The sequence below is a fragment of the Chamaea fasciata genome, unplaced genomic scaffold, assembly GCF_029207755.1.
Source record: "Chamaea fasciata isolate MVZ Bird 193981 ecotype frontalis unplaced genomic scaffold, bChaFas1.0.hap1 SCAF_1, whole genome shotgun sequence".
Lineage (NCBI taxonomy): Eukaryota > Metazoa > Chordata > Aves > Passeriformes > Sylviidae > Chamaea > Chamaea fasciata.
The window spans coordinates 44,058,692-44,084,153 of record NW_027094086.1 but is presented as its reverse complement, the minus strand read 5'-3'; the positions used below and the strand labels follow the sequence as shown (position 1 = coordinate 44,084,153).

Below are 25,462 nucleotides of genomic sequence, written 5' to 3'. Positions count from 1 at the left end.
AAATCCAACCTATGACCGACCACCACCATGTCAGCTATAGCACAGCACTAAGTGCCATGTTCTGTCTTTTCTTTAACTTCCCCAGGAATGCTGATGCAATCACCTCCCTGGGAAGCTCATTCCAATGTTTAATCATCCTGAAGAAATTCCTCCCGATGTCCACCTTAAACCTCCTGCGGCACAGCTTGAGGCTAATTCCTCTAGTCCTGTCACTTGTTACACGGGAGAAGAGGCCGATCCTCACCTGGCTACAGCCTCCTTTTAGATGGAGAGCGATAAGGTCACCCCTGAGCCTCCTTTTCTCCAGGATAAACGACCCCAGCTCCCTCAGCCGCTTCTCACTTGTGCTCCAGACCCCTCACCAGCTCTGCTGCCCTTCTCTGGACTCGCCCCAGCACTCCAGTGCCCCTCCTGGATTGAGGGGCCCAGGAATGAACACAGGATTCGAGGCGCAGCCTGACCGGTGCCGAGGACAGGGGGACAGGACGATTCGATCAGGCAATAACCCAGAGCCTGAGCGGTGTCACCGTGCGGGTTTGTGAGCGGTGTCACCGTGCGGGTTTGTGAGCGGTGTCACCGCGCCGGCTTAAGCAGCGTCACCCCGCAGCGTTGTGAGCGCCGCTGTTCCGCGCAAGGCCGGCGGGGCGGGCGCAGCGCGGTGGGCGGAGCGGGGAAGCCTCACGGCCAGGGCGGAGCGGGACAGTGTCGTAGCAGCTCCGCCGGGCCGGGAGGCGATCGCCATGGAAACCCCGGCCCCGCCCCTGCCCCCCCGGATGCCGCCGGGAGCGCGGCCGGAGCTGCCGGGTCCCTCCTCCCCGGGCAGCGCCAGGTAGAGCGCGGGGCGGGGGCCGCTCCGGGCCGGGCGGGAGGAGCCGCGAGGGGCGGCAGGCGGAGCGCCGGCCGGGCTCGTTCCGCTGCCCCGCCGCAGCCCGGCCCGGATCCCACCCGGCGCCGGTGCCCCCAGATATCCACAGTCGGAGCCCCGGCAGCGCCCCCCGGGAGCGAAGCGGGGCCGAGCTCTTCTCAGCCCGCCCAGGGCGGGGCTTGTTCGTCGTCCCCGCTCCTGGCGGAGAGGCCCTTGCGTGTTGCCATGGCCGAGGGGGCCGCGGCGACCCCGGCGTGCTTCAGCGAGGATGATTTTTACTGCCCGGTGTGCCAGGAGGTGTTCAAAACGCCAGTGAGGACCGCCAACTGCCAGCACGTGTGGGTATCCCGACCCCCCGCCCCTTCCCAAGCCTTTTCCTCGCCGCCTCCGGCTCTCCGCCTTGTGCTCCTCGGCTCCCTCCGCTCCCGGTGCACGGACCCTCGGCCCGGAGCCGCTGGCGGTGAGGACGCGAGCCCAGTGCTGCTCCAGCCTTCCCTCGCCTCCTTCTTTTGTAGCCGACGAGGACCGGTCATTTAGGAGAAGCCCCCCCGCCACCGCCCCGGGTGTCTGGTCGGCGGTGGGGGAGTTCTGCTGTGCTGTCTGAGCTAACTCGCGGTTTTTAACTTCGTGGTTTTCCCCGTTCCTTTTCGAACAAGGACGGTAGTGTGAGTTGTTCTCTCTTTTCAGCTCCCCTATTCAGCATTTTTTTTTTTTACAGAGGGACGTTTGATTACAACGTGCTACTTTGTAGAAAAGCAAAATAGCTTTGGCAGCTGGTGCGTAAGGAAAGAGAGCTGCAAAGGCTGGTGAGCTGAGGTCTCTGGAAACGCGTGCGAATGAAGCTTTGCAGTGGTCTTGGCTCTGCTGAAGCACAATAAACAGGAGTTACTTTGATAAGATTGTCCAAAATCACGTGCCTGCTGCACCATTTAATAGCTCATTAGTGATCAATCTGGTGTGCAGCTCGGTAATACTAGTCAATAAGTAAGAGTTTTACCTGGAGTGCATCGCCAAGCTCCCCTGATTTCCGTATGCATCGTCGTTATCACCATTATTTCATATTTCTTTCAAATACCAAACTTCGTATTCGGTAAACTATTATTCTGATACGTCTCTGGTTTTTTGGTTTTGGTTTTTTTTTTTTTTCCCCCTAACAATCATCCAGCTCTCTTCAAGGACAAAATATGTAACTCTGTATATTTTCCTAACCTGTATTTGTGGTAACTTTTCAATTTAGGTTTTGCAGGAAGTGCTTCTTGACAGCTATAAGAGAAAGTGGAACACATTGTCCTCTCTGCCGGGGGAGCGTGACTAAAAAAGAAAGAACATATCCCAAAAGGGCTCTAGATGTTGAAAACAGTATGAAGAAAGCTTCTGGGGGCTGTAGATGCTGTGAGAAGCAGGTAGAGTAAAACTTTAAGAAAAGTTGAATACATTTTTTGTGGTTTTGTCTGGACACGCCTTTACTGTGTGTCATTTTCATCTTGGAGCTGGAGAGCCTATAGCACCTTGAACTTAGCTTTGTATGGCTTGTGCATGTACTGGGCATGCAGTGCCTGCTAGCTGTACCTAGCAGGTGTAAACTGAAAGAGTATCTTGAATTGTCAATAAAGGCATTTTAAGTGGAGTGCCAGTTTTTCCCTAAAAAGATGGAAAAAATTATAGCTACCAAACTGGCATAAAGAAAGTTAAGGAACTGAACATGAAAATTGCAGGTATATGGAAAACCTCAGAAACTCTCACTGTGGAAATGCAACTGCTTTGCGATGCCATAAAATTTAATTTAAAACCAAAAAAATGTGAGTTGATCAGTTGCAATGCCCACATGATCAGTCATATGTAATTTCCTCCTTCCCCATCAGTCCTTCTACATTCCTTTCATTTCCTTTCTAAAGGGATCATTATTTTTAGAACATGGGGTGATATCTTGACCCTCACTGAAACCAAGAGTAATGTCTCTTTTGATATAAACAGATGCAGGATTTCAGCCACACTTTTTGTTTATAACAAAATGCATCAAATCCAGGTAGTCTTTCTGTTGGTTTCATTTCACTTGGGACTTCTGCCAATGTGAAGATCAGCACTAATGGAATCCTCAGCTGCTTGCATTGTTCCACGTGATTCATTGGGATGAAAAGTGTGGGGAGAAAGAAACTGATAGCAAGTTGGTAAATTGGAAGAACCAAACAGAATAACTTTATTGAAATTTAGGCACAGGCATGTGAGGTGTGACCTTCTTCAGCCTCTAGACCTGTGAGCACCTTCTGACAGTGGCGTTGGACCTGAAATTCAGATTTAGGGCATGTCCAGCACGGCTGTCTTCTGACAAATTTAAGCAACTCATTCTCTTAATTTGAATTAAAGGTCAATAGGCGGCCTTAAATTGGTGATCATTCACCTATTTTTTTCCCCTCCCCCGCCCATAAGTAAAGGAACATACCTAATGCAGAAATAAAATGTTCCTCTGCCTGGGGTAACAGCAGGCCAGAGAAGACTGAAGGAGCAGTGGTACTTATCTCATCGTCATCACTCTTTGTTGTAGCTCATCACCCATTGATCCTGGAACTGGGAGGTGTAGTTCCAGGGACTTTGTTTCAGTTAAATGGTGTTTACTTGCATCTTTTCTCTCTGAGAGAACTCTCAGATGTCCAGCAGTTTGAGTGGCAATGTTCTCCAGTCTCACAGAGTTACACTAACTCTGGGAGGAGAGGAATTGGAGGTGTTCCATGGGTGAAGAAAGTGTTCATGCTCAGAAGGGAGACACAAGTTCTGGTTTCTGCTGCAGATGAGGTCTAAATAATTCCTGCATGCATTGCTTTCTGTTGGCAGAATTATCTCTTCCTTCTTTCTATCCTTGGATTGTTTAGTATGATTTCAATAATTTGGCGTTTTATTTTCAGGTTAGATTTTCATGGATGAGACAGCATTATAAAACGTGTAAGAAGTATCAGGATGAATATGGTGTTCCTTCAATTATTCCAAACTTACAAATTTCCCAAGATGCAACAGGGAACAGGTAATCAGGGTGTTCTATGTGTAGTGTATCTTCTTTCCCCATCCCCTCACCCCATGGAAAGTATTTTTTTCCAGGGCATTCCTTCTTTTTTGCATTAATTATTATCCATATTTTGTGCTTCAAAATACGACTTTTTTCAGGTCTTTTTCTCTACTCTTAGCAGACAGAAGAAAACCTTTCTGCATGATGGCTTTGAAATGACTTCTAGAGACTCTCCTAAAAAGTTTCTAATAATTGTAGCTTGCTTTCGTTGCCTTGACAGCATTTGAGCAGCTTACTTTGTAACATATTTCATAATATTTACCTCTGGAGAAGTTCCTGTCTATTTTTATTCTTCCTCCCCTTTCCTAAGTTTGTTTTAGTGAGTATCCTGTTTCAGAACATTACTGTGCAAGCTTTTGCTTTCTGATTGAATTTATTTTGAACAGATCTCTTATGAAATATGTAAGGAACTCCAGTATGTTACACACCATAAAATCAAACTACACTTGCCATTTGATTTCAGGCAGTAAAGCTAATTTTTTTTTTTCATATATTCTCACTGATGGTAGAGGTTGGGGATTTTTGGTTAGCTTTGAAAAGCTTTTTATTGTTCATTTCACAAAACTTTATTACGTATATCCCATTTTTTTTTCTGTCATTGATTTTCTATTTTTAGCAGTCTGCACTTCTCTGTGTTTGCTTTTCAACCCATCAGTCTATTGGAAGTTGAAGCTGTTACTGGAATTAGCTGCAGCAATGTTTCACCGAAGTGCCTGCATATTCTGATATCACTATGCAGTTTGCCACAATAGAATACCTGTGATCATAATACCGCAGAAGTATAAAAAGATTTACCATATTTGTGACTGTAAATATTCATGTTCTTAGCACGCCTGTACAGTTTCTTCTGGCTCAGCTAGAGGTGCATATATGGTCAAATTTACTTTCTAAAATGTTTTTCTGCTTTACTCTTCCTTTAGGAAAAAAGGGGGTTTTTTTGTGCTCAGCATAAGAAAACTTACCTTGCTGTAGTTGAAAATTGCAAATTATTTGTGTGAAAACATAGCAGTTCAAGGCTTATTTATACCTTCCTAAGTCAAAAAACTTAGAAAGTCCTACCTGTCTTACATTCATATAGTTCATAATGCATTTTGATCTACTTGGCTGTCACCTGCATTGCCAGTCTAGTTGACTAAATGTTTGTTGTATTATATACCACTTTCCTGTAAAGTTGTGCACTATGCCACCAAGCATCACCATGGTAGTTGAGTCTTCCAGAGAGGTCCCAGTTGACTGGGAATTAGAAATGTAATGCCCATCAGTGCAGAGGATCAGGATGATGATCCAGGGAACTGCAGACCTGTCAGACTGACCTGGGTGTATTGGGGAAGGTCATGGAGCAGATCATCCTGTGTGCCATTACATGGCATGTGGAGGACTACTCAGGAATCAGGCCCAGCCAACACGGGTTTACAAAAGTCAGGTCCCGACTGACCAACCTGATCTCCTTCTATGATGAAGTGACCCACTTAGTAGATGAGGAAGTGACTGTGGATGCTGTTTATCTAGACTTCAGGAAAACATTTGGCACTGTCCCACTGTACTCTTCTGGAGAAGCTGGCAGCCTATGGTTTCGACAGGTTTGCTCTTCACTGGGTGGAAAAACTGGATGGCCATGTCCAGAGAGAGGTGGTGAATGTAGTTACATCCAGCTGGCCCTCTGATCACCAGTGGTGTTCCCCAGGGCTCAGTTTGGAGCTACTCCTGTTTAACAACCTTTATTGATGATTTGGATGAAGAGATTGAGTTCACCCTCCATGAGTTTGCAGATGACAGCAAGTTAGGTGTGTGTGTTGTTCTGCTGGAGACCAGGAAGGCTCTGCAGAGGGGTCTGGACAGGCTGGATCAATTGGCTGAGGCCAGTGGTGTGAGGTTCCACAAGGCCAGGTGTCAGGTCCTGCACTTTGGTCACAGCCCCAGGCAGCACCACAGGCTGGGGGAAGAGTGACTGGAAAGCAACCCAGTGGAAAAGGAGTTGGGGGTGCTGATTGGCAAGAGGTTGAGCCATGATCCTGCAGTGTGCCCAGGTGGCCAAGAAGACTAGTGGCATCCTGGCCTGCATCAGGAGCAGCGTGGCCAGCAGGACCAGGGCAGAGATGGTCCCCCTGTACTCAGCACCAGTCAGGCCACACTTTGAATCCTGTGTTAAGTTCAACGTCTCTGAATCCAGGAAGGACATTGAGATGCTGGAGTGAGTTCAGAGAAGGGCAGTGGAGCTGGTGAAGGGTCTGGAGCACAAATCCTATGGTGAGCAGCTGAGGGAGCTGGAGTTGTTTATCCTGGAGGAAAGGAGGTTCAGGGAAGACCTCATTGCTGCAGTTACCTGAGAGAAGGTTGTAGTGAGCAGGTGAGGGTGAGTTTCTTCTGCCATGTCTTGAAGTGAAGCAACGAGGTGAAATGGCCTTCAGTTGCACCAGGGAGGTTCAGATTAGATAGCAGAAACTGGTTTTTACTGAGAGCATAGTTAGGCATTGGAATAAATTGCCCAGAGTGGTGGTGGAGTCACTGTCCATGGAGGTGTTTCAAGAGGTGTCTGGATGTGGCACTTGGGGATATGATTTAGGGGTGATAATGGTGGTGCTGAGTTGGCAGTTAGATGATCTTGAAGGTTTCTTTCAGCCTTGATGATTCCATAAATACTGAGACATAATTCCTTGATCCAAAGGAAAAGTTGTGAGGGTTAGGAGATGTGCCATTGTACATTGCCTTGAAATTCATGGGACTTAATGCATGTATTGCCCCCACCTCTGTTATTGTTAAACTTTTAAAATGTTGATAGTTGAGTAAAATAATCTCAAGTTTCATTTTTTTTTTCCTTCATTTAAAGTAGCAGGAGTGATGCCATATCTGATACTGGGGAGATGGCTAATAATCAAATACTTCAAGGAGAAACAAGGTAGGTTGCTTACTTGTCTGTAGTTGTTACTAAAATAGATTCTGATAGTCACAGTGCAAACTTCTGCTAATGCTAAAACCAAAACACGAAAAGCCCACACAAAAACACTAGGAGCTGTATTTATAGAATCCTGTAGTTTCTTGTACACTTTTATCTATTTATTAGAATTTGGGTATTTTAGTACTTTCTTGAAGGATGCACTAAGAGGTGTTACAAGAAAGCAAAACCAGGGTGTAGCTGCAGTGGGAACAAGAGAAGCCCAAGTCTCAGAAGAGTGTATTTAAGCATACCAATTGTAAATGTACTTCAAAATTGCAATTTGGTAGTAGCACTGGGACTCCTTTAAATCTGCTAATATGTCAGTGGGGGTGTGGGGTTTTTTTTTTTGTTGTTATCGAAGCAAGGGAAAAGGATAGCTTCATTTGTATGCTTTCTTAACACTGCTTCTGAAACTCTCTTTTCTGTTTAATGCTGTTGTATTTCTGTTTACAGTGGACACCCAACCTTCAAATGCCCCCTGTGTCAGGAAGCCAATTTTACCAGACAGCGCTTGCTGGATCACTGTAATAATAGACATCTTTATCAGATCGTTCCTGTGGTGAGTAGAGTTGCTTATGTATGTTTCTTAAGCTACTTTCGTTGTAATTATGTGGACAACTTTAAATGTGCAGTCGCTACTCTATATCTGTAACAATCACTGTGGTTGGAGAAAGACAGACAATATACTTCATGCAGTGCATTTAAATTGAAGAGTGACTTTGATGTGAAAACGTTTCATGAGCCTGCTGGTTCTAAGGGATTTCTGACTTAGGTATCTCATTTATCTTGAATTGAAACAGGCTCAGTTTTTGAGCCTCAGTTTCTTTATTTAGTAGTTTAGGTATGTTTCTATAGAATCCCACTTGTAACATAACTACCGTTTCATGTGAAACCTGCAGTTACTTGAAAAGTAATACAAGGTAACCAAAGGGTCTGAAAGAGAAAAATCTGTTTGGTTTTCTATTATGTTCATCTGTATAGGGTGTGTTATTTTTTCTTTTGGTTTACTTGGTCATCTCAATTGTGTGAAAAATCTCCCAAACAGTAAGTAGGATGCAGTAGTCACTTTCTTTTCTAAATTAACTCAGACAGATGTAATAATCTTCCATTCCTGAGAGAAACACTTTAGAAATCGACCAAGTTGAAATGTAGTTTCGGAGTGTTACACAATTGAGGAAAAGCACACTTAGCAGTATGATTTGATGTTAATGTCTTACTGTATTTTGGTAGTGGATGAGCAATAGACTAGTTATTCCTGTAGAACATGCCTTTAATGCATTCTGTATTGCCAATAACTTTTTTTTTTCATTGTGTCTCTTCCCTTCCCCCTCCAAATTCAGATCTGTCCTATTTGTGTATCTCTTCCTTGGGCAGATACTAACCAGGTTACTAGAAATCTTGTTAGCCATCTAAATCTGAGACACCGGTTTGACTACGGAGAGTTTGTGGTAAGCTTTTTCTTCTTTGATGTGTGGAGGAATAAATGGTAACTTATTTTATAAAAATCAAAATGCCAAATAAAAATTTTGTACCTAACATGTTCTTTGGACATGCTGTGTTCCTGTTCTGTATGGAACACTGAAGCAGATCTATCTGTTCCTAAACTTCATTATCAACATGAAATGCTACTGGGGATAGGTGTTGTCAATAGTTAAACTGCTCCAAGGTGATGAGTTAAGTCTTTGGCTGAGTATCTGAACTATTTATTGCTTTTACTCTGTTTTTGAGAACAGTTAATTACTGCTGTTTCTGAGGGAAATAAAATAGATGCTACTCTATTTTATGGGCATTATTGACCTTTTAATGCAGAAATTGTGAAATTACATTCTCAGGAGTCAATGTGCAGCTTGACTAGCTAGTATTGCTGCTACAGCTGCTCTTCCTGTATATTGTGGGAGAGACTGAAAAAGAGATGTCATTTAATCAGTGTTTAGGTTGCTTCTTTTCAGACTCTCTGAGTAAATGACCTTGAAGTAGATGCAGAACTACATACACAGACGTAGTCAGTGGCTGATTCGTAAGTTAGGCCAACCATTTGGGTTCTGCTGTGGGATCAGAGGGCTGGAGAGTTTGTGGCTTTTTCTACAGAGTTTGACAGGCTTTGGGGTGTGCAACAGGTATCAGTATTTGAGTCACAGGCAGCCTCACTGCATCTGGAGGGCAAAGATGATGTATTTTGTCCTTTGAGTTGAGTGTGTTGTGATAAAGGCCTGAAGAGCTAGGGTTTGATAGGGGGGATTGGGCTCTTCATCATGAGTGCATGTTTGATGACCTAAACCTGGTGATAGGAATTCTGATTTGGGGAAACTGCCAGAATTGCACTTAAAAGATTCGTTACTCTGGCATATTAAGAACCTGGAGGACATTTCTGTAAAAAGTAGCAGACCTTTTGTGTTCTGTTTGCTTTCTCATTTTAAGCAGTGTATTCTCAACAATCTATGATTACTGTTGTCTGGGGATCCCATTTTGGTTTTATTAATGGAGGATGTTATGGCTGATTAGAAGCCCTGTTGAAAGAATTGCGTGACACAATCAGCTTTCCTGAGCTGGCTGTTACGTAATGGAATTAAGCCAGGGAGAGGACATGGACCCTTCTGCTTAATGAGCCTTGTCCCACTCAACTGATTCTTCTCCTCTCTCATGTGTCTCTTGGTACCTGGTTCAATAAAGGATTCTGTGCAATATAAGCAATCATCTAGTAGCATAAAGATAAAGAGTCTTTGTCTAGGTGTCATTTCCTATGTAAGAACATAGCAGGTGAATGATTAAACTAATGACTATGCTACATTTTGGGTATTTATCCATTTTGATGATGTTCTCATTTTGTTTAGAATCTTCAGCTTGATGAAGAAGCCCAATACCAAAATGCAGTTCAAGAATCCTGTCATGTGAACTTTTAAAGTAGAGCCCCCTTCATCTTCATACTGATCATCTGAAAGAAAAATTACTTTATTCTGTTGGTGATCCAAAGGGTATGTTAATAAAAAGGTTGTTCAGTAACCACTTTTCAGGCTAACTTCTCACACTCATAAGGACTTCTGATAAATGATTTTGCTGAAACTCAAACTTGACATCTTGACTGACTTCTGCCCCTGTGGAATTAGGGACATTTTTGAAACTTCTCACTCTTGATTTTCTCTAACTTCTTCTGCTCTGTTAATTAAATGCTCATATGATTAATGTAGGGTGTTTTAATTCACCAAAACCAACTTGGAAAGTATCTTTAGAAAGACATGCAGTGATGCTCTGTTGCACTGTTGGGTTTCTTCAAGTTCAGCTGTCTTCTAAGGTATCTCATGAGGTGATAATTTATTTTTTTTCTCTTTCTGCCAAGGACAAGCATTTGTCCTGCCAAGAACTAATTTTATTTTGATGTTGTGATTTGTTTTTTGCTATTCCTATGTGACTGAAAATAACAACAGCTTAAAATATTTCTTTTCTATAGATCAAAAATGCAGAGCAGGGCTTTTTTCACCTTTCATTGAGAAAGAATGATGCCATTGCCTAGGAATAACTAAATTTATTTTTCCTCTTTGGGAATAACTAAAATAGGATGCTTGCTTACTAATGTGATGAGTGAGGAGTATTCTCTGTACTCCCGACTCCTAAGGAAGATGATGTGTTTTCTGAGCAATTCAGGATGACATGCAAAGGTATACTTTTTTGGCCTGTGTCTATGACCAGATTTTGCTGGAGCTTTTTAAGAGCTTCTGGTTTTGCTTTTGGAATTGAAGTTTTGGTCTGTCCTGTCTTTCATGGAAGGCTGTGTAGCTAAATAACTAAACTGGCTTCACACCTACCAAAACTCTTTTTATTTTCATAAAGCTATTTAAAACTTGTACATCTCCTGCATCCAAAGGCCTCAAAAAACAGTTGAGAAGCAAAAAACTTCCTCTGAAATAGTTGCCAACATATTTCAAGAGTTTCTGTTCTAGATTTCCACCTTCCCAGCAAGAACATCATTAAAATTGGAGAAAATACTAACAATGCAATTTTGAATTTAAGTGGAAAACCCATTGTGAAAACTTTAGGATCTTTTATATAATACTAAAAGGGAGAAGGGGAAAGAAGGCTGCACAGCACACATTTTTTAAATAGAGACTGTTCTGAACATACACCTGTTATGACTGACTGCATTCTGTATTTCCATCACCCATTATCAAGCTATTGTTATTAATAAGCATTGCATATGTGTTGGAAAACATCCTCAGTAATTTTCGTAGTCTAGCTGGTGATTTATGTGTAGTAATATCAGTTGTGCAGCCAAAGTACAGTCTGCTTCCTGTGCCCTGCCTCCCTGTTCCTCTCCAAACAGAGGTTTTGATTATTCTTTAAATGCTGAGATATTTCATATTCTAAAACTGGTAAGGTTGAAATGCCTCATTTTGCAATGTAATGGGTTTCAGAACTGAAAGTTCTAATTTATTGAGTGTTGGAACTAACTCACTATACATTTTAACATGACTTTTCTATCTTAATTTTTTTATGAGTGTAAAACATTACTGAAGACATCGCTAGCTAAAATTCAGAGCAAGTTGTCTATTTCTGAAATAGTTGTGTATTTCAAAAACCTTGTCTGAATGTTACATCCTTTATATAACAACGTTTTTTGCATTTTGTTACCGTCTCACCTACAGTATTTTGACAGCAGACCACACCTGGAATTTGTATTCCAGTTTTCCTATTTGCCCCCATACACGTCTGTGTATTCTCCCTTGTCTGTCAGCTCTGGTGCTTGTGCAACCACGTACTGATTTGGAGTGGTTCACTGAGCCAACAGAAAAAAATTTGGATTTTTTCTTTTGCTCTGTAAAGCCAACTATGAAACAGTGCCCTTGTACAGAAAAGAACATCAAGGTACCTGATGCAGAAATTTTACCCTCTTGAAATAAAAACACATACTATGGTGATTTATTACTGCATACCTTTCCTAAGGAGTTTAACAGTTACATGTAAGTTTAGTTAACTTTTTTAGATTCAATAAAATGTTTATATGATCTGGCAATAAATGCCTACAGCCAATACAGATTCTGAATGCCTCACAGACACTGGAACTAGTTATTTCTATTACTTGAATATATCTTGGGAATTGTGAGTGAAATGACATCTGTTTTTAAAACTCTGGGAAACAATTTTTTCTATAGCAATAATTAGTTGTCACTTGATGCATAGTTGCTGAGCATTTTAGTCATATTTAAGTGTTGAGTGACTTGAATACACATTTTAAAGCAACAAATGTGTATTAATGCAATACAAAAATACCTTTCAAAATGTTTATCCTCTTTATTTAAAATCTGTATTGGCAGGTGCTGCCTTGCTTAAGATTTTGTACTTTTAATATTAAGAGAGTGCATCCAATACATTCACTAGGTAAGCATTTAATGAAAGTTAAACTATTTGAATATGTTGCTGCTGGTGATGATCTTTCTCACTGAAACTCAGACATGTGCAAAAAGCTGTGTATTTGTGATGGGTGATGCCCGAAACATGAAACCTTTGCTAGAAGATTGTTTCTTAACAACTTTTTCATGTTGACGTTGCATTATGTATGGTTTCAATATGTTATGTTTGAATTGTACCTTCTGGGTTTTTTCCTATTAAAATTTTTTATTTTCTATTTGTCTTTTTGTTGCATAATAAAGATGATCAGTTCCCTTGGTGCTACTTCTTCCTTTTTAGATGCTTTCAAAACTTGTGTTCAGTTGTATGTCTATACACTTTGAGTTATTGGAATGGTGTGTATGCTGCTGGAATGATGAGATGTGACTGGTGATGCATCTGTGCGCTGATGAGTTATCTTGTATCATACCTTGGGTATTTCCAGCAAGCAGAAAAGATTATAGGTTGGCCCAAATCTACATTGTGCCTCTTTTCTCACTTCCATGTTTGTTTGTTTTCTGTCCCATGTAACATTAGTAGAGAAATAACATCCTAAAAGGAGAAGGAAAGAGGTATGTAACACTTGGGGTCATTAACAAACCTTGTTATTTAAAGGTAGGTTTTCTGAGAAGATTTAATGCTTTTTTGAAGAAAGAATGGCCAGTAAATTTGGGCTGGTTGCAAGTTTTAACCAGCAAGGTGGCAGCTAGATGATTTATCCTTCTGCCCTTTGTTCTTGTGCTTGAAAAAAAATTTCTTGTGCCTTTGCATTTTAAGGACACACATGGTAATACAGTAATAAAATTGACTTAATGTGTTATTTTAAATGACAGAAATATAGCAATTATGTAAATTTCCTTTTTGATAATTTATTCTTTCCCCATAGAATCTAATTTTCTGATCTCTAAGTAAACCACTGTATCTTCTGAAGCTGTTTATTAGCTCTTTGTTAGAGACTTCATTTGATTTGATTTTATTACAACAATTCATATTTCACTACTTAGAGAGAATGCATATGATGTGTTTAATTCTCATTGGCAAGTATCTTGGTTATAGGATACTTAAGCTCTGCAAAACTGCCCTTTGTTTTCCAGTCTTAAGCCAGGGCCTTGTTCCCAGGGAGAGAGGGGGATTTTTGTGCACCCACTTCTGACAGGTAGTCGAGATTAGAAGGCTGTCTGTGTTTGGGAAACATTCCTTGGTCCCTCTTTTTTAGATTAGACTTTTGAGTCTGGTGAGATTTGAATCAGTGTCTGTGATGACTGCTATAAAAGAGTGAATAGTGTATTTTTTTATATCCTTTGTTTTATGCAGAAACAGGCACACCAATTCGTGAACACTGTTAGGGGATGGGAGTGTTTAGTACACGTGGTAAAGTGCACATTTGTGAAATGACTGCAGAACGTGACATTCAAGGCTGCCTTATTGCAAGACAGAAGACCTACAAGAATATCTGAGAAAGGCAGACCTACAAAAATATCTGACAAGTTTCTTTTAGAATTGGAGAAACAAACAATGAAAGGGCACAAAAACTACATGGTCTGTTCTCCATACAGTGTACATTTGCTCCAGAAATCAGGTTTCTTTTGTTTCCTGTTGTGGCTGTATATGAAAACACATAGGAGACAAAATTCAGGGAGTCTGCAATGAGAAGTCATTTCAATAATGTTAAAACTTCTACTTCCCATGGAATTGCCAGACTTACTAGGGTCAAAGCATGGGGGGTTTTGGCTCATGAGTGGAGTAGGTCCATACTGTTTCTTATATTTCTGAAACTCTAGGACTGCTTTGGGAAGGACCAGTTTTCACCTCTTCATTTTTCAGCTCTAACCAGCCTTATTTCATCTATAACATTTTTGTGGATATGATCAGGTAAGAGCTAAGAAAGTGAATTCTACATTTACTGCCCCACCATGATTCACACTGTTAGGAAATTGAGGGCAATGAGGGAGGGAGGAGTCATCACTGCTGCTTTCTGTGGAATAGCATTTAATTCTGTTTCAAATCTGTGCCCTAAAGTACTCTGTATACATTTAGAGGCATTCCTCAGCTCTATGAAGCTGTAGGTTATTTCCCAGGGCTTAGAGACAGAATACTGTTTTTATGAACTTGTTTAATCTTATGGAGATGTGTAGTCACTGAGAAAAGAGCTTCTCACTATTACTTTCTCTACTGTTGTGTTTCTGTCACTCATTTTTTTTTCATTGAATGGCTCGGGTTAGAATGAACCTTAAAGATAATCCCATTCCAACCCCTTGCCATGGCTACCTTCCACTGGACCAGGTTAGTCAAAGCCCCATCCAGCCTGGCCTCGAACACTTCCAGGGCTGGGGCTTTCACGGCTTTCTTGGGTAACCTGTTCCAGTGTCTCACCACCTGTTTTCCTCTATGTGCATTTCCCTGCAGCAGTTCTCATAACTACACACTACCCGTTTCTCTCCCACTCCCTTTTCTCTCTTTTAAAGTACTCAGCAATTAAATTGTGACGATTATATTACTTGGCTACTAATTATTGTTTCATATTCTGTATGTTTTATAAGCTCCTCTGGCTGTGCCCTTAATATGGGGCTGGTGTTGGCCCCAGGGGTAAATGCAGTAACTAAGAAGCTTAGCACCAATAATTTCCACAGTTCTCCCGGCATGTTTACTTCTATGGCTAGAGCAGTTTGTTTCTCAGAATGTGTTTGCACTTGGAAAGAATCTAAAAGTCTTAGCAGATAGATTTTATTGCTTTTAAACATATTTTAAGGCATATACTTTGTGGTTTTCTGTAGGGGGAGGATCTGGTTTAGGATTGGAGAGATTAGGATCAGGTTGAAAATCAAAAACTTTTCACGAAGCCCAGTTCTTTGATGGTAGTGGCACCCTTTTTGCCTGGAAAACCTTGTGTCAGGTTCTCTGGTTTTGCAGGTATGGACTGAAGACTGTGGGTTGTTTTTCCTCCAGGGTATCTGCTGTGGCCCTACTGCCACAGAAGGTGAGATTCATGTGCCACCTTAGTTGTGAGACTGATCAAACTTGAGTAGTTTCTTTTATGTATATATTTTTATATATATATATATATAGTCTTTCATAATTCAAACCACCAGAGGGCACTGAATATTTTTGGGTACTTTCTAAATAAGTATTTAAGGGTGATAATTCAATAAGTTGTCGTACTCCGAAGGACTATTAGATACAGAATTTCTCTCCTGATGTTTCATAAAGTGCAATAAATCTTTTATGGAGTTTGGGGGTCTCAAGAGACTGGCTGGGGTCATTCCATTCTACGGAAATAATTCTTGCAACTAAAATCTTGGAATTACAGATTTACGTACATTGCTTTATCATCTGTGGCAAGTAGAGCAGTGTTGCCCCCTGGACCGCGCTCTGGGAAGAATGGAGTGCTCCCCTGTTCACGAGTGAACATTAAATGTGACACGTCCTTGCAAAAGCCGTGTACTTGCTGGAGCTCTCCTTGCCCCAAGGGCGTTCTCCAGAGGCTTCTGGAGCTGGGGCGCTGTAGTGCAGGCGGGAGGCACACGGGGGCAGCTGGGGACTGATGCATTCTGTGACAGTGACAGGGGTTTAGTGCTCATTCCTGACTCCTCGCTTTGTGAGACTGCACACTTACCATCGCCCTCGCTAATTCCGTCTGCCGCGGTGGTGTGAGGTCGGCCAGATGCCCCGTCCAGGTGTGCTGCGTTATCCCTTCTTAGCATTCACAGTGGTCTGGGGTTGGGACAGCCCTCTGCTATGAAGGGAGGAATTGTACTAGCTAAGGCTTTTATTGCCTCGTCTGAGACAGAATGAAGTCTCCGTGGAGTGTGCTTCTGCAGTGGCATGATAGTGGCCAGCCAGAGCCACTTTAGTAGCTGCTGATCAGTGACAGTTCGCTTCACACCGTAATCTGATTCATATTTAGCGTGAAATGTGTTTGTGTAAAAACATGTCAGACATGATTCAGCACCCTGGGCGAGGGAGGGAGGTGTAATCTCGTATGAGTAGTTATTTAATTTATGAAATACTGTTTTCTTACACTTAACAAAAAATGATGGTTAAAGTGTGTCTGAAGTGGCAGTCGGCAGGAAGGTGTACAATGTTATACCCAAGCTTCTGCCATTTTCTTTTTAACCTCGCTTTTTAATTTACCTGTAGCTAAGCAGTGCAAGGAAGTTGAAGGTCTGCTTCATTTTCTTGGAAAACACTTCATGAAAGCAAACTTGCTCCTCTGCAAGCAGCTGGAACATTTGTATCTGGTGTCATTTTCACTTTTTTACATTACATCCCACATGATGCTTGCTAGGTTTGTAAACACTGGAGATTCCTAACTTTAAATATTTAGGTGTTCAACTTGTAATATTCTGGATTTGATGAGGGTCTGTTATCTAGCAGGTTTATCGGACAACTCTTATCTTCATTGCTGCTTTTGCCTCATCAGCCAAGGAGATAACACTGCAACAGTATCTCTGTTTGGGAGATTAACTGAAAAAGTGAACCTAATTGTGCAAAGATAGTGCAGGAAGCTTGGGACAGGGCAAGGGACAATCCACTATCTGAGGATAATAGACCATCTAAGTATCCTCCTGCTCTTTTCACATTTGAACTATAAGCACTGCTGGGTGTGGGATACATAATGTTCTGCAAACCAGCACCTCTCATGTCATGTAATGAATCCATATCACTTGAAGCTGACACTGAAACTTGGGATCGGACAGGTTCCACCCAAATGTCAAGGAACAGTCATGAATCACCATTGTTTGCTGAGCAGTGTACAGATGGCAGAATTATCAAAGCATCTCTGCTACCTTACAGAAGATTAACAAAACTATTCAACTATGAAACTACCTACCAAAAATTCTAAAAAGTCCCTATATATATGGAGCTAATTTTACTCAGGTTTATGGTTCTCTGTAGTTAGCTGAAATTGCATTTTGCGATTAACTTCTTTTGGCTTTTAAAAGAGCGTTCTTGCCCTCCTCCTCTCATTTTTCCCAATCTCTCTGCCCCCATTACTGTTGCTTCCCAGATTATTACAAAGCTTTGTAGCTTTACAAAGAGTAGTAAAACAGGTGATGCTTCCCATCTGCATTGGATGATGCCTGATGAATGTTCCTCCTTCTGCCACAAGGCAGGGAAAAAGCACTGCAGTATCTTTATTGCTGTGCTGTGGAAGTGCCCACAGGCAACAGTGCCACTAGGAAGGCATGGTGACACGGTGCTTGTCCCAGGGAACATGCAGTCTGCTCTGGAATGCTCTCCATCTCTCTGGTGCTGGCAAAGTAAGCTCAGCAGGAGATCCAGGCAGTCATTTGCAATAGATCTGCAGCAAGCTCGACAACAAGCTCTGATGTCTTTCATTTTCCTTTTTTTCTCTTAGCAGCATGAGAGCATGACAGTCTGTGGGGAAAGAAATGTAATTGACTGGCAAAAACTCAGATTTTGCAGGTGTCTCTTATAGTTACTCAGGGCTCATTAGATATCTTAGCAGTCATAAAAGTTGTGAAACATGTTCAAGGCAAAGAATTGCAGGAAAGGAAAAAGCAATCGACCAGTTAAAGACCTGCTCCTTCTCCTTTGCATTTAATGCTTTTATTTTTCTTCAAAACTCAGAGCTTGCAGTCAGACTGGTGGTCTGCTTGCAGATCAAAATGTTTATGGAAATAGCATTCTTGAATTCCACAGGTCCCTGACTGTGTCAAGAAAGGATATGCATTATTTTGGCTGTCATATGTTAAGGAAACTTCTCAGCCTGACCATTCACAAGACTCTTGGGCATCTAAGTCTGTAGCTTGCAAGCTGAGCTACCTTGACCGGGTGCATTCCTCAACATATGTGCCCTGGTAGCTGTGGAACAAAAACATAATCTAAGACTGCCATTCTTTTTGTTCTTCTGAAAATGCACACTGTCTATTCAAATAATTGCACTACTCTTTATTAATTCATCTCTGGTAATACTCACTTATTTCTTACTGTGGGCCTCAGTCTTGGAGGTATGATATGGCTCTATTCATCTGGTAAAAACAAAAACAAAACCAAAAACCAAAAACAAAAACAAAAACACAAAAAAAAAAAAAAAAAAAAAAAAAAGGCAAGGAGTTCTGTAGGAAAACCCTGAAGAAAAATAAGGGGTAGGTATATTGCCTGAACACAGACAGTAAGTCAGTAATAAGGCAAGATGTTTGTCATTGTAGAGAACATTGTCACAAAAGTAGATAAAGTCTGTTGAAAGGATCTTCCATAGTTAGACAGAAAAAAAAAAAAAATCCTGAAGACTGCCCCTATATGAATTACTTTCTTCTCAACAAGTATTAAAAAGCCCATTTTAGCTACTTACTGGTGAATATTCTGCCAAGAGCTTCTGTCTTAGAAGTCCTGATGTTCTGTTATTAGTATATTATTCATTTTTCCATTGCATCTTGTTTTAATTTACCAGATGACCAGTTGAGCTGTCAAAACTCTGAGTTTTTTAATGAAACAGCAGTGTGTGTTAGCATATAACTTTTGTGCCTTCTCTCTTTGGTGTCACTGTATGCCAATTCCCACACCAGCTAATATTTTCTTTAGGTAACTCACTTTTTAGCCAGTCCTGAAAGCATCAGTGGTCATGACACAGAGGTTCATACAACTCTTCATCCCTCTATCTACTATTGACAAGAATTTGGTGTGAGTTCCTAGTAGTGGTTGATACATCTTCAAAGTGGGGATGGGGAACAGAGAGCAATTGTGATTATTTCCATTTAAAGGGGAGCAGAAAAGCAGAGTGTTAGGTTTTCTTCCAACATCAAGTAGTAAGACCAAAATTGTCCTATTTCTGTTGAGTTCATTATCTACAGAAAACCCTTGTAAGGTACTATAATGGAGAAAAAACGGATACAGTTTTTTAGTTATGATCAGGAGTGTATTTTTTAAGCAAGCATTATCATCATCACCTATTTACCATGCTTTTGCTCACATCACAGAGTAGTTTTGGTATGTACAAATTGGATTCCTTTGTTTTGAAACTAATCCAGAACATGTTCTGCAGATCCCAGCCTAATGCAGTCCAGTTGTTACCACTGATGTCCAGTCCTTGGGATCGAATCAGAGCCAGACTAAAGCAGAGCCCTTGGAGATTTGTACAGCATAGATGCCAGCTTCTTACCACCAGATGTTTCAATGTATGGATCTGTTCCAGTTGGTTTGAGGTAATGGTTACTGTGGATATGGCCAGTCTAACCCAGGGAGCCTTCAAAGGCAACTACCATCATTGTGTCAGGAACCAAAGTTGTGTCGAAGGCCATATTTAGTCCACTGTTGTGCATGTTGACAAGACAACGAAGAAAGGACAATTAAAGAAACCTTATTTTTTAACTGGTGACAACTTGACCCTTAAGAGAAACAATGTATTTGGTCAACTGATGGGAACTTAACCTGTGAAAGAAGAACAATACACAATGGAGCTGTTGTTAACATGGAGTTGGTATCACGACTCATGGTGGCCTCATCTCACGCTCTGGCCAAGTTTGGGATGCCGTCGTAACTGGAAAAATTCCACCCCAAGAGGAGGAGATATGAGGTGTGGTTCTGGGATGGAGGGGCTGAAAAGGACAAGATTCACTCCATTTCAATCCAGGGGACTCCCTGAAGGTGCAGTGCCTGCCTGCCCCTTCCACCTGAGCACCATGCTCCATCTTCTTCTCCTGCTCAGCGGCTTTTCAAAAAATCCAGGGGTTGGTATGTATTATTAGCTACTGCATGTAATAAAACCAAATCTGCTTTGCAATCACAGTTGGGTTTCAGGTGTTTTTGTGCATGGGCATCCTCCGGAACCCTTAACAGTAATGACAGTGAGGATGGGATGCACAGAGCACGGAAACTGATGCAAGTAGAGGACAGGGCTTGGGTAGTGAGGTACAGGATTGCACCAAGAGAGTGAAATGCACCGGCTGTACTGAGAGACACTGTTCGGTGTGTGTGGCATACAGGAGGTCAAGATTTCGGATGGGCACCGAGTTGCGTGTGGGAACTTAGTAATGTTTTTCTGTGTCCAAAGTGTAATCACTGTCATGTGTTGTTGTTGTGCAGTGTATTGCAAACATTGCTCAGTACATTTCAGATTCCGTTAGGAAGAACTCTTAGTCCTTTGCATTTGTGGTGTCTCTGGACAATACCATTATAACAGAGTTATTGCCCTCTCTATATTTGTTGGTGTTATCATGTCCTTATGTGAGTGCTGTGGTGAAGATGTTTCATGAAAAGGAGCCTCAGGCCATGGCTCCACCAGTGGAGCAACCAGGGTGGACACTGGAATCGTGAAGCACATTGGGGGACAAGCGAGAAACTTTTACAAGTATTGAGCCCAAGCCATGGGAGGTTAAAGATCCCATGGGAGTGTTGAAATATTGGGGGAAGTCTGTGCAAACTCCTCAGAAATGCTCTAAAGAGTAGCTTTTCATGCTAGACCCATGGCTGAATGCCTGTTATTTGCATACAAAGTTGCAGTTGAAAAGAATACAGAGCCTGAAAAACAGTCAAACAAGACAAGGATATAGAACAGCTGAGGGCCAGTATAATGTTGCAAAGGCAAGTGTTTGTAGGTGCTTCTGCTGCACTGCAATCTGAGATCTCAGCAAGTTAGGCCTGCAAGTAAGGTTAAGTTTTAAATTATAAGTTAGTTTGAAGATAGTTTAGAGGCTGTTAAGCGTGATTCCTCTGTCAAATGGTCACAGATGAGGTATAACTTAAGTTTAAGTTATAAGTTAAGTTAGGCATAAGTTTTGTTCCTTTGGTAAGCTTTTAAGTTTAAAATGTAAGTTAAAGTACTGTTGAGTGATATTAAGCTTTTAAGCCATATTCTTTTTTATCCTTGCCTCGCTGTCCTTTTGTCACACACACACACATAGCTCCTGGTTCAATTCTGTTTTGATTTGGTTTTATTTGGCTTTGTTGTCGTTTGTTTTAACTCGGGGTGCCTTAACTGTTCTGTAAGTAGCAGAGTGAATCTTGTCAACAAATTTTGTCTTGCAGTCACTTAATATTAAATCTAGTTTTTGCTGATACCCTTGCTGATGATTCTTTAAGCAATCTCTAACTCTTGTGCATAATCTTGGATGCTGGAGATTTGAAGAAATTCCTGGTGCTAAGCCCAAATTTCTTTTAAAGAGAATGCATTTAAAACTAATGCACAGGATACTAATTTGCTAGCCATGGCTACTCAGGGATATAGTATTAAATACCCCACAGAAAATATTTAACCAGGATCCGAGTGTATGTGGGATACCTTGTGGGATTGTATACAGTGAATGAAGAAGGAAGGAATGAAAGCAACAATTTTTATTTGGGACACTGACACTCTGATGCAAAATCTCCATTTGTTGCCATGAGAAATAGACTGATTAAGACTGCTCCCGCAGCATATAAAAATCTGATAATGACCCTTTTGATTAATGAAACAGGAAATCCTCTGGATGAGATAATTGAAAAAATACAGCAGCTAGGTAATCTTGGGGAGTGGAACCCCCAGGGAAGTGCTGGGAATAAGAAACAAAAAAACAAACAAAAAACCCCCCTACCAATTGGGCTTTTGACACCATGCAGTGGTTACGTGCCAGAATTAAGATTCCAGGAAGAGATGCAGAAATCCAAGCAGCTATTCATTATTTGTTACAAGCAAGTGTTTTTTATATTTTGCTTTCAACCCTGTGTTAGTGGCAAGTGGATTTGTTATGTTAAATTCTGTATACACACAGCACAAGAGCAGCCTTACAAGTTGCTATTTTTAATGTGTTTTTCCAATCAAAGTGTATCATGTAACTTGTGTTTCAGTCTTTTGGAGTGGAGGTTTCATTATATGAATCTTAAAGTATATGCTGCAAGTTCTGAAGTATGACAGAAAAGAGTGTGAGGGTTTTTGCAATAGTGTTGGAGAACAGCTGAGCAGAACCTACAGAGTGCAGGCTGGTCCATGCCATCTTTTGGGTAGGGTTGGTAGTGAGCTGTCCACAGAGCTGCCCTTGTGCTTTGATGTGAACAGAGCTAGCTGATTTCCTTCAAAGGAAAACTGGAGAGCAAGGTAGCTAAGTGACCTCTGCCTGGGAGATTATCAAGGAGCTAAGCACAATTTGAACATGTCCACTGAGGTCCTGGTGTGATGTAGCTCATCTGCTTAAAGATATGATGTCATACTGGGGTATTGTGGGATACAGAGCCGAATACCCACCTCCTATAGCAGTTTTCTGGAGTTGTTAGTGCTTCTAATGTAAATCACCAAGTTTCATCTAGTCTGAAAATTATGACCTTTGCTGTTTTCATAGCCTTAATCATAAGCCTATCCACAAGGAAAATACAGCTTAGAGCAGCACAAGAAACTTAAAAAACATTTTCCATAGTTTGATCTAACATTTTAATAATATTACTTTACTTATAATCATCAATTTAAGTAATTTTCATAGTTTTTCTATTTTTATGATTTGTAATATTATACTGAACTGTCTTCACTATTGATTTAAAACAAAACTTAGTTCATAATTTCTCACCATTGTTGAATAAAACTATTGTTTTGGAAGTTATCGTTCCTCTCCTTCGCAGTGTATGCCAATGTTGAAACAACACTCCCTATTGTCCCTACTGACTGTACTTTGCTTATCATTGTGGGATGGTTTTGGCGCATATGGGCTGGATGCCTTTGGATAAAACTAAAATCCTCTGGATTAAAAGCCTCTTTGTCTAGAGGAATGATGAGAAAAGCAGAGGCATTTTCAGATGTATATAGTTTGGTTTTAAAATTGATTTTACCTTTGTTTCAGAGAGTTATTCTATAGTGGCACTGTTTTAAACAATAGGAAAATTAACATCCACTCACTTTAGGCATTAGGAACACCACTCCTTCTACTCGTATACTCCCCAGTGGAACTACTGGGTCGATTTTCTTTTGGATTATGCCTCCCTATCCATTCGAGGTCCTGTGCAGTTTTGCTTTTCAGGTGCAAAGGTATGGTATCAACCCCTCATGAAACTTGGTTCTATGACTGCTGAGGTGATAACAGCAGAAGCAAAGCAGGTTACTATCACCGTTCCAGGGAACAGCACTGGCACTGGATACCTGCTAAACTTATGTCGGTGGGAGTAACAGGTGGAAGTGGGAGAAAGGGTAGGAATGTGACTTCTCTTTATGTTTTAACAGTGTACCTCAGGTTACCTCAGACTTATACCCCACCTTGGAAAAAAAATCTGGGTGACTCTGGCTAAGGTGACCAGACCTTATGATGCCTTAGCACTGCTGTGCCTCAGAACCCATTCATTAGATGTCTGACCTGTGTCCCTCTCACTGCCCACAAGCTGCAACACTTACGTAACAGCACCCCTGCATCTGTGGCCTGTCTGGCCACTGGATTCTGGCAACAACTGTCCCACCTCAGGAGATCCCCTGCTTTACCCCAAAGGGAATTGCAGATTTTAGGCACCTTGAATGCAGATAGTTGTACCATCTTTGAATTTATTAGCACAAGAAATACCCCTATGACTTGGTGGGTTAATGCCACAATACCATGGTATTAAAATACTTCATGCTGGTATAATTCAACCACAGCACAGCTAACCCTGAGTTTTAATACATGTATGCAACTCCCATAAGCTTAATCTGCAGGGACCAAGCCTAGGCCAGAGTGCCAATGGCAATTAAAGGTAGTCCATGCACTGTTGCGGTGTGAAATTAATACTTTGCAATTTTATGTAGAATGGTTTGTTCCAGATTACCCCGTGTTCTAACCCCTTTTGTTTTCCCCTAGTTGTGGGTCCTGTCCATCTCCCTGCAACCCTGCCCAGACTCTGGTGGGGGGCTGGGGTGATTGGCAGAGCCTATGACTTCTCCACCCTGTATCATGTATCAGATGTCCTGTGTATTGTCTTTTTGTCTTGGTAACTTCCACCCTATCTGGTATTGGTCCTGGGCTAATCCCTGCCCCTTTCCACACCCCCAGTACTTAAGCTCAAGGAGAGCCCAGCGAGGTCACTTTTCACATGACCAGCTGGCAGCAGTAGACCTGTCTTGTCACCTATGTGAGAGTTTGTCTTTCTTCCACGCCGAAGCCAGTTTCTGCCTGAGGGCCAGGACTCACACAGCAAGAAGGCACCAGAACTGTACCAATTAATGTGTGTTTGGGACAGAGCTAGCTGTTGCAGCTCCCAATGCCGGCATTAATGCACCTTAAGAAAACAAACCCTGTTACCTCCAAATATTACTACTTCAGTATGGATCCAACAAAACCAAACTCACCACTGTCACACTCAGAGCATACATGCTTTTACTCCTGAGTACAGAGATACAGCTAAACTCTAGAACACTACCAAGACAATCACTGCTTCTTCGTTTGGCTCCTGAGGTTGCAAGCGCACAAGCCCTCATAAACCTGAATAGAGTTAGTTGTTGGTTAGCAAAGTTTAGCAATACTGCCAGCACAACTCTATGTGATTCGTTAATTGATGTAGATGACATTTGCTATGCTACAAAATCAAGCAGCCATTGGATTTTAGCTCTTTACACATGAGCATGGGTGTGAAGATTTTCATAAGTTATGTTGTATAAACTTAAATGACCATTCTAACTCTGTCCATGGAAAACTACAGAAATTACGGATGCTTGCTCAACACCTTGTAGAAGACACCAGTTGAAATCCATTTGCTGGAGGGGCATGGGGTTGGAATTTGTTGAAAAAGGGATTAGTACTACGTTGTGTCTTAAGTATTGGGTTTCTATGTATTATTTGTTGAATTTCTAGTTTTGTATCATTGAACTGATCTTTAATAGATAGCATGTTGCATTGTACTGTTTATATGGTGGAATATTGACATGTTTGAACCGCGTATCACGTGGTCGCATGTGTCAAGAACCAAAGCTGTGTATAAGGCCCTGCCATATTTGGTCCACTGTTGTGCACGTTGACAAGATAATGAAGAAAAGGCAATGAAGAAAACCTTATTGTTTAACTGGTGGGAACTTGACCCTTAAGAGAAACAATATGTTGGGAACTTAACCTGTGAAAGAAGAACAATACACAATGGAGCTGTTGTTAACATGGAGTTGGTATTACAAGCCGTTGTGGCCTCATCTCGCGCTCTGGCCAAGTTTGGGATGCTGTCATAACTGGAAAAATTCCACTCCAAGAGGAGGAGATATGAGGTGTGGTTCTGGGATGGAGGGGCTGAAAAGGACAAGATTCACTCCATTTCAGTTCAGGGGACTCCCTGAAGGTGCAGTGCCTGCCTG

The 25,462-nt window shown here is 41.6% G+C and overlaps 1 protein-coding gene across 2 annotated transcripts; it reads left to right on the top strand.

The window, feature by feature from the left end:
- The first annotated feature begins 779 nt into the window (after positions 1-779).
- On the top strand, positions 780-12,475 carry RNF138 (ring finger protein 138). 2 transcript variants are annotated; one of them, XM_066182010.1, is made up of 7 exons: positions 780-1,203; positions 2,103-2,268; positions 3,766-3,881; positions 6,754-6,819; positions 7,312-7,417; positions 8,199-8,306; positions 9,690-12,475. In XM_066182010.1, the coding sequence occupies exons 1-7, from the start codon at positions 1,091-1,093 to the stop codon at positions 9,756-9,758; spliced, it is 744 nt and encodes a 247-aa protein (XP_066038107.1). In that variant the 5' UTR covers positions 780-1,090; the 3' UTR covers positions 9,759-12,475. The 2 variants fall into 2 exon arrangements, with proteins under 2 accessions (XP_066038107.1, XP_066038098.1); XM_066182001.1 differs by having other exon boundaries at positions 783-1,203; positions 6,751-6,819.
- The last annotated feature ends 12,987 nt before the right edge of the window (positions 12,476-25,462 follow it).

What these genes read in the sequence shown, in the direction of transcription:
- RNF138 (XM_066182001.1), top strand. Translation starts at nt 1,091, where the DNA reads ATGGCCGAGGGGGCCGCGGCGACCCCGGCGTGCTTCAGCGAGGATGAT. An exon ending in ACCGCCAACTGCCAGCACGT is followed by an intron (nt 1,204 to 2,102) that starts GTGGGTATCCCG and finishes TTTTCAATTTAG; the next exon opens with GTTTTGCAGGAAGTGCTTCT. An exon ending in ATACTTCAAGGAGAAACAAG is followed by an intron (nt 6,820 to 7,311) that starts GTAGGTTGCTTA and finishes TTCTGTTTACAG; the next exon opens with TGGACACCCAACCTTCAAAT.